This window comes from Cajanus cajan, chromosome 10 (assembly GCF_000230855.2).
Source record: "Cajanus cajan strain Asha chromosome 10, NIPB_CcT2T_4, whole genome shotgun sequence".
NCBI classification, from domain to species: domain Eukaryota; kingdom Viridiplantae; phylum Streptophyta; class Magnoliopsida; order Fabales; family Fabaceae; genus Cajanus; species Cajanus cajan.
The window spans coordinates 40898876-40912640 of NC_138526.1; the positions used below are offsets into that span (position 1 = coordinate 40898876).

The window sequence follows — 13765 nt, forward strand, 5'->3', positions numbered from 1 at the left end:
CACGTGTCCAGCTTAACATGGGCCCTGTCGCATTTTACCACTCCAACAACAATTTCAGAATCCCTAAACACCTCAGTGAATGAGAATAATTGCCACATGCCGCAAAAGCGTGAAAAATAAAAAAGTCACTTTCCTTGAAAATACTTTTAAAAAATTGTCAATTATTCTGTCTGGTCTTAAATATAGAAAAATTTGTACTACATTTATTTTTATTTATAAAACTTAAAAATAATTACTTGTTCTTTTATACAAGATTTAATTTATATTATCTTATATTTTAATTTTTTATATTAAAATAATTTTAATTATTTTTTAATTTAATAAAAATATATTAATTATAATTTTTTTTAAAAAAAATATACACTTTATTTGATTAAGAAAAAAATGAGTATTAATTCATAGACAGAAATAATATAGGACAAAATTTTAACTTGATTAGAAGATATAAAAATATTAATTAAAAAAATAATATAAGAGTAATTTTAGAAGAAACAAAATATAAATAAGATAATATTTTTATAAATTAAATTAACTACCTATCTTAATATTAATGAAGTAATTAAGTTTTATATATAGGAATACAGATAATATTAAATAAAATTAGTTAAAGTAATATAATTTTAGTTTTATTATATTCTTTCTGTAATTTTATAAACTTATGGTGTAATTTTTTTAATGAAAAATGTTTCATCTAAATTTATATACATATCATTTTTATTTTTTAGTTTCTATCATATATTTTTTATAGAAATTAAAATGAAAAATTCTATACAAAGATCAAAAGAAAAGAAAAATGTACTAAAATAAAATATTTCAATTATAGAAATAAAAAAGTTAAGTTTATAAATTTATAAGAAATAAAAGTGAAATTAAGCATAATTTTATTCATTTACTTTTAAATAATATATATTTTTAAAATAACTTTATTAAATAAGATAAAATTAATTTAAGTTTTTTTTTATAATTAGAATACTTTCTTACTTTTGTCGGAAAAAGAAAGAAATACCAATTCATCTGCTATTCCTCGTTTGGCGCTTTTTAACTACAAAATTAAATTATTCTATTAATATAAATATTAATATTTTTTTAGCGGCGACTTTGCAGTTTTCCGTATTTTCTGGTTTGTATCTGTACTCTTACTTTCGTTGTTCCGAAACCGTGTCTGCAACTCTCTTACACACAACGCATTCTTTTCTCTCATTTTCGTTATTGGATTCTCCTTCAGAATCTTTTCCCCTTTTGGTTCCTTCTCACTTCGTCTCTTTAGTAACCTTCCCACGAAACACGTAACTAACTGGCTTCAGTTAATTCAGCTTTTTTTTTTTTTTTTTCTAGTTCGTGAATTGGTGAGTACATGTATCATGCTTTTCCCCGAACACCAACATGTTTTGATCTGTCATCCTATGTTGCTTCAAAGTGTGTTTTGTGTCTCAACGTGGCTGCTTTACTGGATACATATGTTTTTATTATTTTTATTTATTTATTAATTATTTTAATATTTTGAGGTACCCTTATATGGCAGCTGAGAAATGGAAAGAAAAAAAAGTTGTGGGTGAGTGAGAAGAAGAGGAAAAAATGAAAAGGGTCTTTGCATTTGGTGACTTTCTTGTATAAATCTGAGTTGAGATTCCATTTATGGGTTGGACCTTTTTGCATCATTCTGTTATTGATCTCATCCTTCTGTTTTGTGGTTTCATGTGAGATTGGATGAATAGAAAAATGGAGAAAGTTTCAAGATTTTTGAATTTTAGATTGGTGAATAGAAGAGGAAGAGGGGATTAGGATCGTCTTGCATTTATTTTGGATATTTTGCTGCCTTTCTATTTTGGCTCTTTGTGTCTTTGATTCATTCCTTGTTCTGTGTGATTAGTGGTTTTGGTGAATATTTGGATAGACATGATGGGTGGAAACTGGTGAAGTGGTTGATGGTAAATTATGCTAGATTGATTATTTCAATACGCTGATGTCATTATCCTGCTTTGATTTTTCAACTTGAGTTTTTTTTTTCTTATGAGTGTTATACACTTGCGATGACTTTGAAAATTAAGAGTGAAAGCCTTCAATTGACTGGTTCAAGTTCAATGTTGTGAACCAAGTACCACAGAAAGTTATTTTAGTCTAATGCTAGTGGCATATATTTTTGACTGTTTTGTTGCATGGGTGATGATGGTGTGCATCTTGTGGCAGGTATGTCAATGGATTGGATGATCAATAGGGAACTATAGCACAGAATAGGAAAGACTAGAGATGAAAGAGGAATCAACTGGACTTATCATTGGGATTTCCATAGGTGTTGTGATTGGAATTGGTTTGGCAATTTCTGCATTGTTGTGTCTTAGATATCACCGGAAGCGATCACAGATTGGCAATAGCAGTTCCAGGAGGGCTGCTGCCATACCTATCCGCGAAAATGGCATTGATTCTTGCACTATTCTATCAGACTCAACCTTGGGTCCTGAATCACCTGTAAGGTCTGGGAGAAATGGCATGTCCTTCTGGATTGATGGCTTCAAGAAGAGTAGTAACATGGTTTCAGCATCTGGAATACCAGAGTATTCATACAAGTATGTTTGTCTAATTATGGATTAACTTCATCTGCCGTTCTTCTTGTTTTTAGATGAAGCTTCTCTATATTCTTTAACATTTACGTGTGTTGAGACTATATGAATAATAATTAGCTGTATGTTATTTTTGCATATATGATGTATGAAAAGGTTTGTTCTAAATAAAACTTGAATGCTTCATGGTCTTTGTTCTTTGAAGAGAAACTCCGTGGAGTAACCAAGTAATAAGGTTGGAGCATTTAAATATTGAATGAAGAAACTAAGGAAAGGATGGCTTTAAACTACTATAATTCCATTAATATGTTTGAAATTTAGCAATTTTAGTGACAGCTGCTTGTTTCTTAAACTTAAATCAACTTGTGCAATAGTTTGAACACAGAACAACATATTTGTTTCATGTCATATATCTCTTTCTTGTTTCTTTCTGTTTAATTCTTTTATCTATGCTTCAGGGATTTGCAAAAGGCAACATATAATTTTACAACACTCATAGGACAAGGAGCATTTGGTCCTGTTTATAAAGCTCAGATGTCTACTGGCGAGACAGTTGCAGTTAAAGTTCTTGCAACTAATTCTAAGCAAGGGGAGAAAGAATTTCACACAGAGGTGAACACTAGTTTCTCATTACTTTGGGATGCAAAGTATTGATGTCTAAATATCATTTTGGAAAACCAAAATATAATAAATGCGATGTTTATTATAACCCAAGATAAATTTTTATATGTAACACCTTTATGTTCTTTTAAATTTTCTCAGGTTATTTTGTTGGGAAGGTTACATCATAGGAATCTGGTCAATTTGGTTGGGTATTGTGCAGAAAAAGGGCAACATATGCTTGTATATGTGTACATGAGTAAAGGCAGCTTGGCTTCTCACTTATATAGTAAGTCAGCCACCTATCATTTTTGGTTAACAAACTTTTAAGTCCTAAATTCTTTCCTGTGCAACTCATGACTCATGCCACTTGGGGCAGCTCAATGAATTGGATTAATTACTTATTTTGATTGGCAACTGTCAAAGTTGTTGAATTGGATTGGCTTCCAGTTTGGATTTAGTGATTAATCCAATTGGTTAGGACTATCTGGTTTCTGTAAATTACACAAGTGGCCATGTCTAGATTATATTCATAATTCAACAAATTTATCTGTAAGCAAGATATGAAATAGCACTTTGATACCATGCTCCTATCAATTGCTGTGCATTTTTTTGGCGATTCTTTTCAAGTTAAACTTCCATGTTCAATAATAAATGAAGTCTGTGTACTTTCTGTATACTAAGGTGAAGGGAATGGAGCTCTGGGATGGGACTTGAGGGTTCATATAGCTTTAGATGTAGCAAGAGGTATAGAGTATCTTCATGATGGGGTAAGTTACCATGTGATCTGCACTGAGATGATTCTGCTTTCTCTATTTTGTTATATAATTGTATGACTGACTTCAGGCAGTTCCTCCTGTAATCCATCGAGATATCAAATCTTCCAATATTCTCTTGGACCAGTCCATGCGAGCCAGGGTATGTCATTGCTAATCAACATCTTTATATATAGTTTGTAAAACAGGAGGGTTAGGTTAAATATGTTTTTACTCCCTAAAAATATAGCAATGACATGTTAGAATACATCTAGATATATTCTATCATGTCATGTGTTGTGGTATGTTTAGAGATAATGCTGAATGACTAGGCCTATATTTTTTTAGTCATTTAGTGTTGGTTAGGATGCTTCTTCTTATGCAGTAGTTGTTGTTGCTGAATCAAACAGGTTGCTGATTTTGGACTCTCAAGAGAAGAAATGGTGGATAAACATGCCGCAATTCGGGGTACCTTTGGCTATCTTGATCCTGAGTATATATCTTCCGGGACATTCACCAAGAAAAGTGATGTATACAGTTTTGGGGTGCTGCTATTTGAACTTATAGCAGGCCGAAATCCTCAGCAAGGCCTTATGGAATATGTTGAGCTTGTAAGATCTCTCTCCCTCTCTACTCCTATAAGCTGTATTGAAGATACCGGTTTGAGGGTCTATTCGAGTAAACTTCTCCATAAACACTTCTAGAAGAGAAAAGTAGGAAGAAAAAATGAATTATATTTTTCTATAAACTAAAATTTTATTTTTAACTTATGCATAAACTGGTTTTAGCTTATAAAGAAATTTATTTTCATTTTTCTTCCTAATTTTTCACCTAAAAGTGTTTTTGGAGAAATTTATCCAAACATATTTTTAGTGATTTTTTTTGGAGCGATATATAATACATCACAAGTCATTGCCAAGCATGTGTTTCATCTGTGATGACATGACATTTCACATTGTTCTATCAAAATTCAAAATGCTTTGTTGTAATAGCAAACCACGCTATGCATGTTTCATTGCTTTATCCTAATGAACGCTATTTTATGATGGATAATTAGGCAGCAATGAACACTGAGGGGAAAGTTGGTTGGGAGGAGATAGTTGATTCCAGGCTTGAGGGAAAATGTGACTTTCAAGAGCTGAATGAAGTGGCAGCCCTTGCTTACAAATGCATCAACCGTTCCCCAAAGAAACGCCCTTCAATGAGGGACATAGTGCAAGTGTTGTCACGGATCCTCAAATCAAGGCACCAAAAGAATCATCATCACAACAAGTCACTCTCAGCCACAGCTGATGAAGTTTCCATTGATGTTGATCAGCTAGAAACCAAGAGTTCTATCACTGATCACCGAAGAGAAGAATCCATAGATAGTGCAGCTGACATGTATGATGTGTAGAAGATGGTTATGCATTTAGCTCAGTTTTTTTTTTCCTTTTTTCGTTACATTGATTTTTTGGTTTTTGCCTTTGGATGTGATGTGGTAGTAACATGATACGAGGCACGAGTGATTTGATGATGTCAGACATCATCTTCTGTCAGTCATAGTGTTAACTTGTTCTTTTGTTTCTTCTCATTTTTTTTTCCCTTTCTTTTTGTTTATTTCTCTTACCTCAGGTCTGTTGTCTCGCAGAACTGACACTCCAAAATTTGTATATTAATACTTCCAAAAATGAACTTGAAGTGACAAAAAAGAAAGTTATCTTTCTTGCCCGTAGTCTATTTTTAAACTCTTTTATCCTACATATTATAATCATTTTTATCACACACATCTAAATTTTTATTCAAATTTTTGTACGAGTTATCATATGGTGTGCTAATAATTTTGTTTAAGTGTTTCAGAAATATTTATATCTTATCAGCAGACTAGTTAAGCCCAATCAATTTTGAATGTTGACAAGACATTTCTACATATGAATCAATTTGGTTGGATTGTTTATTAGCATTAGAGTCTTGTCTTTCCCAAGCAAAAAGATAAGCATTTTGTGTCTTTGACAAAGAAGTTCAAGTTTAACATTTCTTCCCAAGAGAAATTGTGATACTCTCTACCCCAACATTAATACACAATAAATATAAATAATTTTTTGAGTAAATAAAATCTTTTATAGTTGATAACATCTTTCATGAATAAAATAAATGTCTCAAATATCATAAGGTAGAAAATTCACATTCACAACTCATAAACCATAACTCTAATGTAGAAATTACAAAAGAAAAGAAACTAAGGTTTTCAAAACAGTTTAATGGAAACAAAATCCTAGGCTAGTCCTAACTAGCCCCTTATGTCACATGTCCTATTAGAGCACACCCAATTGAAGCCTAAACTTTGTCACCAACATCCTCATGTTAATGGTCACCTACAACACAATAAAAGACATGCATAGAGCAAACAAGAGAGTGAGAAACATCTTACTCAGGTTAAGGTGTAGAAATAATGGTTAGGCAACATACATAATTATAACAAACAGACATAGCTACACATTAATCAAGTACAAATTCAAGTTACACATACAACAGTACTGCATACGCAATCATTCATCATGCAATGATGTTATGGACTCAACTCATAGATGCATGCATGTGGCGCCAGTCACATATCACATATCACTGGTATGCTGCTGAAACAACACACCTAAGGTAGTCTTAGGAGTACATGTAGGGAGCTACCCATACACTCTTAACTAGAAGGATGTACGGTCAGGGTTTGGTCGGGATAGCGAAGCTGCGCAAGTTACGTCTCGTGCTCACAAATGGGCGGAATCGAGACATCCAAATCGCACTATCCCCTAGGACTCCCCCAAGCTGTTACACAAGGAGGGCCTTCCCTAACGGTGTACTCCACATTGTACCTGTCACATAGATGCACATGATGCATGTCACACATTCACACTTCATTGACTCATCATTTCACTTGTCATAGTTTCTCATATATCATGTCTCATTGTCGCATATCATCATGTCTCGTGTCTCATATTCACAGTCTCATACAAGAAACTTCTCATAGGCATATACATCAGAATAACACATAAACCATACTAAGAAATTATCTAACATCATATGCATTCAATTCGCAATACATAACATAGGAAACATAAAGGCTATAAACCCAACTTCATGAGTTCACGCATTTTTTTACAACTAGTCAATTAATATAATATTTCAATCGGTCAAAACACTCCAAATATTATCTAAAACACGAATCCATAATCAATTTTACAAATAATGCCTCAAAATTCATCCGAAGATCATATCCCTAATTTTACTTCATAGGATTTTCCACAAAAACTTACAGAGCACTCTAATTCATATCAAAACTTTATCTGTTTTCAAAATCAAACACATATTCACACTCAGTAAACATCAAGGAACATAATAGAAAACTCAGAAGCCAAACTAGAAAACATTTGAAATTTGTCAATTTCTCATAAGGTTTTCCGTATAAACCCATAGAGCACTCTAATCCATATCAAAACATATCCAAACTCAAAATTAAACATACATTCATGCTTAGTAATCATCAAGGAACACAACAGAAAACTTAGAATCCAAAATAGAAAACATTCAAAATTTTCCTGTTTCTCATAGGGTTTCCCATAGGAAATCATAAAGCACTCTAATCCATATCAAGACTTATCTATTCTTGAAATTGAATGCATATTCACACTCAAAATCACACAAGGAATGCAACAAAATAATTAGAAAACAAAACAGAAAACTTTCATAAAGTGTCTATTCCTATCAGGCAAGGGATTGGGGGCCAACAATTATTCTCATACCCTCAAGTGAGGTTTCTCACTCCCCCTTACCTGGATAAGCAAAAGATGAAGTATGTGCAGTTCCCAGTAATCTCCTCCTCCTAGTTCTCTTGAGTTTTCAGAGCGAGTAGAAAATAAATGAGAGACTAATAATAATAATAATAATAATATAAACCCTAAGAAACTTGAAAGGTAAATCCTAACAACTCCTTTCTTAAAAATAATATAAATAATAATAATAATACTATTTAGCAAAAGATCACTATGTCCCTCATTCCCTTCTCATAAAATAATTAAACATATTTTCTCTTTTTAATAAATAAAATAAACATAATTCTTGATAAAACATTTTTCATAAAAATAGTCTTATAGAAAATAATCCAAATATTAATTAAAAATTATTTTTATAATAAAATAGAGTTCACATAAAATAGATAAATAATAAAAAAATATATTTCTCCCTTCTAGTAAAATAACATACGTTTATATAAAAATAGAACTCATATCTACTAACTAAATAATATTAAAAATCCTTCTAATAAACACATTAAAATATTAAAATAAATACAAACATCTTATTAATAAAATACATTTCATGAAAGTTACCTATATATCACTAGTCAAAATAATCATTATAAATCATGTCTCATAAATAAAATAAAGCTTATATAATTAATTAAATAATATTAAAACTCTAAAATAACTGTATTAAATATTAAATAATTTCAAGATTTATTTATATAAAGTATGAAATATCGGGGTGTTACAGAAATGCCTTAAAGACTTGGTTCAGAAGATCAACACTTTGAATTATTTACCAGAAGACTTCATTTAAAACATAGTTTCTGAGAAGACTTGTATTAAAGACTCTATTTAGAAGGCTCGAAGAGAAGGCCTACTCAGAAAGTACCTCATCTGAAGAAAAAGTTGATTGTACCATAAAAGACAAAATACAATGAATTTATTTTCAAAGGTTATAAAGAGTAGACAATGAACTCGTTTTGAAGTAAGTAAGATCAAAAAGAGAAATCAAATCACAAGTTGTCAAGCCGTAATCCTTACTTCATACTCTAATTCGTTCAAAGATCTCCACTTTAGTACTTTGCATCAATCTTATAATAGAAAAAAAAAAAGAAGTGTGCATCTTCCTTAGTGAAAACCCCATTATATGAGAACTTGTTGTAATCTTAGTAGTGTGCAAGGTTACAAAACTCATTATCGTTAAAGGAACCACTACACGTGTGTATAATCTTAAACCAGGTGATTGTGAGATTTTTTCTCAACAAGTGGTTGGGTAAGGAAATTTCAGCATGTGGCTAAGTGTTGGCTACTAACAACAAGTGGCTAGATAAAAGTGTTTGCGTATCAACAGGTAATTGAGTTATTCTTAATCACCAGTTGACTGTGATAGTAAAAATTTCACAAGTTTATGTGGAAAGATATAACCTAGTAAGGATGAATCAATATGAAATCTTTGTACAATTTCTCGTATTCTATCTCTTTACCTGCTTTATTTACTTGCATCAGCTTATATTCTATTGTTGTATAATTTATTTTAAAAATTAGTAAGCTCAAACTATTTTCAAAATAATATTTTGAGTTTTAATACTGAGAAAACTCGCCTTCTAAAGAACATAATTTTATAAGAAATTGATTTTTAAATAATAAAACAATTTAATTATATTATTGTAATCTAATATTCTCTCCGTTTATTTCAAGTGGGTCTCCTCCCTTAATCAAGCTTTTTATTGGTTCAAAAGAATCCAACTTAAAGTCTTATTTAAAAACAAATTAAATTTAATTATATTAGGATCAATAATTTACTAGTACTCAATAAAAATAATTGACAAAGATCATAAAATTTCAACTTAATAACAAAGAGGTTGCAAATGAGATTAGTTAATTTTTAATAATAATAATAATAATAATAATAAAATAGTTTATGATCAGAAGGAATTAATTCCTTTTATCATAATTCATCTTTTCCAAAATGCCACTGAAATAAATATTTATCAACTTAATTAATATCATATTTATATGTAGTTAAATTTATAAAAAGAGTTGATAAATTTTAATTATATATCATTTGAAAAGTGATCGACCAGTAAAATTTAATTTAGTTGGTTGAATAAATATACATGAATTATTGTAACTTAATTCAATTCTTATAAATAAAAAATATGATAATTGATCGAAATCATAGATATGTGATGGTTCTAAAGTATGTAATAATTTCTCATTGTCTTGGTTAAATAATAATAATAATAATAATAATAATAATAATATACAACTTTAAGTAAGAAATAAAAATGAAAAGGGTCGTTCAAAATTTGGTCTTAGACGTCGTCGTTTTGGTTGTCCTTTTCAGCCTTTTCCCTTATTCCCTCTACTCTTCTTACTCTCGCATTGTATTATCCAAAACCAAAGCCAAAGCATTATCAGAAGCAGAAAGAAGAAGAGGTTGCAGCGACAATGGCAGCCATGGCTGCTCTTCAGAGCTCAATGACCGCTCTCTCCCTCTCTTCCAACTCTTTCTTAGGCCAACGCTTTTCTCCCGCCACTCTCTGCCCCCTTCTTCCGGTACTCACTCATTTCCCCAACTTCTTTTATTTTTTTCTTTTTCAATTCAAGTTTCAATTTTTATCACTGCACTTGCTTTTTCTCCCGCAATACGCAAATGGGTCTTTTGCTTTTACCAGATGTGATTTGCCCCCCGTTAAATTTGAAGATGTTGTTAGAATATGTTTATCCACTTGAATGACTACTTATTTCACATGAATCTTCCATTGGAACATAGTTGGTATGGTACTACGCAGATTGAATATAAATTAAGATGTTCTTTTTGAATAAATTTATCCATAATTACTTGTAAAAATAGAAAATGTGGAAGAAAAATGAAGTAAAATTCTTCCAAAAGCTAAATTTAACTTATGCAAAAGTTAATATCAGGTTTAGAGAAGTTAATTAGAGAGAATATTTGCAAATTAGTTTATGCATAAACTAATATTAGTTATAGGACGTTTTTTTTTTCTTTCTTTTCCTTGAAGTACTTGTGGTGTAGTTTATCTCAGCAGGACTTACTTTAGTCCCTATGGGAAGGGGAAAAAGAATCAATTAGTGTTTCTGAGAAAGCAATTGTGCATTTTCTGATTGAAGCTATTTAATTGGGCTTTGATGCCTAGAATGGATACTCCCGTATTGTATTCGTATTCAGTACTGATACTTGTAAAATATTGCTATACTGCTACATGAAAAATTTGAGATAAGAATTCAAACCTGGTTCTCACTATTCACTAATTACCTACCTCAAAGCATGTTTTCACTCCTTATGGTGGAAAGGTAATTTGGAGATATGTTCATTTATTTGGTGCTTGTCTATGTGGTACTTTTTAAGTTAGGAATTGTCTCAGCAAACTTTTCAGTTGAACCTGTTGCCTACTTGCCTTGTTATGCTGAAGAAACATGTTCTACTGATATGGAATGAAACTTTAAACTTGTAGCTCTTCTTCTGACTTTGGATTAGTTGTTTTACAATTTTATTATCTTTCTTTGTCTGTTATATTAACTCTCTCGAACTTTGGCATTACAGAAAACAAATGCGTATCATTTTTAACGAACATTTTTTAGTCATGCCGTTGCTATGATTTTCTGTTCCTCTTAGTGCGTATTTGGTTCAAATTATTTGAATATTTAGTTATTTACTGTGCTTTTTCTTATTAATATAATCTTTTAAAATAGAACCCTCTGGATGAGCTGCAAATTTTTAGATACTCTTAATTTCTTTTGCCCATCATTTTGTTGCAACTTACAAGAGTGCTTAATGTATCGTTAAAATTAAAAACTACAATAATATTTTGTCAGACGAATGAATTGAATGGTAAGGATAACATAAACCAAGTTTGTAACTAAATTTCATAAATCCTACGGATGCAGTACTCGAGTTTGTAGACTAACTTGATAATTGATATTATTATATCTTTTTTGATATGCAGGGTAAGTCATCAGAGAAGCAATGTCCTATTGTAATGAGGGTTAGTATCAGATTCTTTCCTTATCCATGACTAATGATTATTCTTTTCAGATTTTGTTAAACTCAATCAAAATGAACCAAAAAGTTGATAATGAAATGATAGCAGCGCATGTGCGGTTGCAGTCATTTGCAGTTCATTGTTTATTAATGATGATACTTGGTGGCACATAAAAATTAAAACAATCAATTTGATTATGGTGAGAGCACAATTTGACATGATCCAGTCAATGCTTGTGATACTAATGATCCACAGTTAATATAAAAAATCTACTAATTTTGCGAGCTTTGTATTTAAAAAAAAAAATATTCTAGAAAAATATAGCACCTTAGCTACTTCAGAGATATGGAACTTTCTCATTCATGAATAGTATATAGAACTTAACAGTTAACACCGAGTCTGGATCCGTTTTAAAGTGTCTATACAATGAGGTATGAAGTTTTCTCGTGTTTTTAAAGCTTCCCTAATTTTATATTGTAAAACAGCATAAAAATACAGTTATGGATCAACTCAAATATGTTGTGTAGCCAGCCTTGTCTTGTGTAATAACTTTTCTGGTTCTCCTCTGGCAGCTTAAACGATGGGAACGAAAGAAGTGTAAACCAAACAGCCTTCCTATCTTGCACAAAATGCATGTTAAAATTGGAGATACAGTGAAAATCATATCTGGACATGAAAAGGGTAAAGTTGGGGAGATTACTAGAGTCTTCAAGCATAACAGCACTGTTATAGTAAAAGATACAAATTTGAAGACAAAGCATGTGAAGAGTAGAGAAGAGGGAGAACCAGGGCAAATTATTAAGGTTGTCTTCATTTCCTTTGTTTCATAGTTATAAATTATTTTCTTCAAGAAATGAAAGTTTTCACTGGTTATGCTAGTACTTTCTTTGAGATTTCATTCATTGGTTATGATTTATAAGAAGAATAATTCTCCTTTTTATCCATGAAAATTCAACATGGTATTAAGAGAGTTTACAATATTTATGCACCCTGATCAACCAATTGAATTAGATTTCCTTGATTTATAAGAAGAACAATTGTTTATTGGTGCATACGTTCATTGAATAATACTAATGAGATTATCTGCCATATTCTGACATATCTTATAAGATATCTGAGATTATCTATAGCATATACCATAAGATTTGTTAGGAAATGCCAAATAATCTCATTAAATACTTTTATGAAACATTTTTTTTTTTTTAATTTCAGATTGAAGGTGCTATCCACAGCTCAAATGTGATGCTCTACTCCAAAGATCAGAATGTAACAAGCCGTGTGGGGCATAAAGTCCTTGATAATGGTAAAAAAGTCCGGTACCTTATAAAAACTGGAGAAATAATTGATACTACAGAGAATTGGAAGAAACTGAAGGAGGCTACTAAGAAAACTGAAGAAGCTGCTGCTGCTGCCTAGTTTTACTCATGTAATTCATTGATTCACTAGTACTGTAACTCTAGCTGTACTTCTTGTGAACTTATTTTTTTTTCCATTTTATTATCTAATGTATATTTTTAGTCTGTCTGTTGATTTCCACATAATAAAACATGGGTGATTAAATTTGTTTGTCTGTTGGTTTTGACTTTGAGAAATTGAGTTTTTCTATAGAGAAATTGGTCATATAAATGCAAAAAAATGTTGACCCACCCGTAACCCGATCCGAGAACATGCATTTCACAATTCCATTTAGTGTATCATGTGTGCAAATATATTGAATCTCTTTTTTTTCTTTTTCTTTTTTTCGTTTCTTACTTTCTTTACCTCTAGGATTTGCCCTTCTTCATGTTCACAATTCTATTTCTCTTTTAGAGGTCATGTTTAAATATAAGTTCATAAGTGTTTTCAGAGTTTCTTTACTTAAAAAATATTCTTTATTTTCAGTAAAAAAAATTCTTAAAAAGCTATTCTAGCTTTATCTAAACATACGCATATTTTCGTTTCTACCTGATACCAATCACTACTCTTCATCTCATCATATTAATAATTCTGTGAATACTAGTAAAAAATAGGGAAGTCAAATAATATTTGATTATTAAGACAAATAATATTTTTGCATTTATTATATATTGTTC

At 30.8% G+C, this 13765-nt stretch overlaps 2 protein-coding genes across 5 annotated transcripts; both read left to right on the plus strand.

Moving 5' to 3' along the window:
- The first annotated feature begins 1126 nt into the window (after positions 1–1126).
- CRLK1 (Protein kinase superfamily protein) lies at positions 1127–5617 on the plus strand. 4 transcript variants are annotated; one of them, XM_020379696.3, is made up of 8 exons: positions 1127–1346; positions 2188–2564; positions 3017–3170; positions 3321–3447; positions 3843–3928; positions 4005–4076; positions 4324–4524; positions 4971–5617. In XM_020379696.3, exons 2-8 carry the CDS (start codon positions 2248–2250, stop codon positions 5307–5309), a joined length of 1296 nt encoding a protein of 431 aa, XP_020235285.1. In that variant the 5' UTR covers positions 1127–1346; positions 2188–2247; the 3' UTR covers positions 5310–5617. The 4 variants fall into 4 exon arrangements, with proteins under 4 accessions (XP_020235285.1, XP_020235287.1, XP_020235288.1 ...); XM_020379698.3 differs by having other exon boundaries at positions 1127–1286; XM_020379699.3 differs by lacking the exon at positions 1127–1346 and adding an exon at positions 1391–1639.
- A 4445-nt stretch (positions 5618–10062) lies between these two features.
- RPL24 (Translation protein SH3-like family protein) lies at positions 10063–13263 on the plus strand. Its single transcript, XM_020379688.3, has 4 exons — positions 10063–10245; positions 11658–11696; positions 12266–12496; positions 12906–13263. Exons 1-4 carry the CDS (start codon positions 10138–10140, stop codon positions 13107–13109), a joined length of 582 nt encoding a protein of 193 aa, XP_020235277.1. The 5' UTR covers positions 10063–10137; the 3' UTR covers positions 13110–13263.
- Positions 13264–13765: the final 502 nt, after the last annotated feature.

Coding starts and splice junctions, on each gene's coding strand:
- CRLK1 (XM_020379696.3), top strand. CDS start 2,248: ATGAAAGAGGAATCAACTGGACTTATCATTGGGATTTCCATAGGTGTT. Junction 3,171..3,320: donor AGAAAGAATTTCACACAGAG/GTGAACACTAGT, acceptor AAATTTTCTCAG/GTTATTTTGTTGGGAAGGTT. Junction 3,448..3,842: donor CTTGGCTTCTCACTTATATA/GTAAGTCAGCCA, acceptor CTGTATACTAAG/GTGAAGGGAATGGAGCTCTG.
- RPL24 (XM_020379688.3), top strand. CDS start 10,138: ATGGCAGCCATGGCTGCTCTTCAGAGCTCAATGACCGCTCTCTCCCTC. Junction 10,246..11,657: donor CTCTCTGCCCCCTTCTTCCG/GTACTCACTCAT, acceptor TTTGATATGCAG/GGTAAGTCATCAGAGAAGCA. Junction 11,697..12,265: donor AATGTCCTATTGTAATGAGG/GTTAGTATCAGA, acceptor CTCCTCTGGCAG/CTTAAACGATGGGAACGAAA.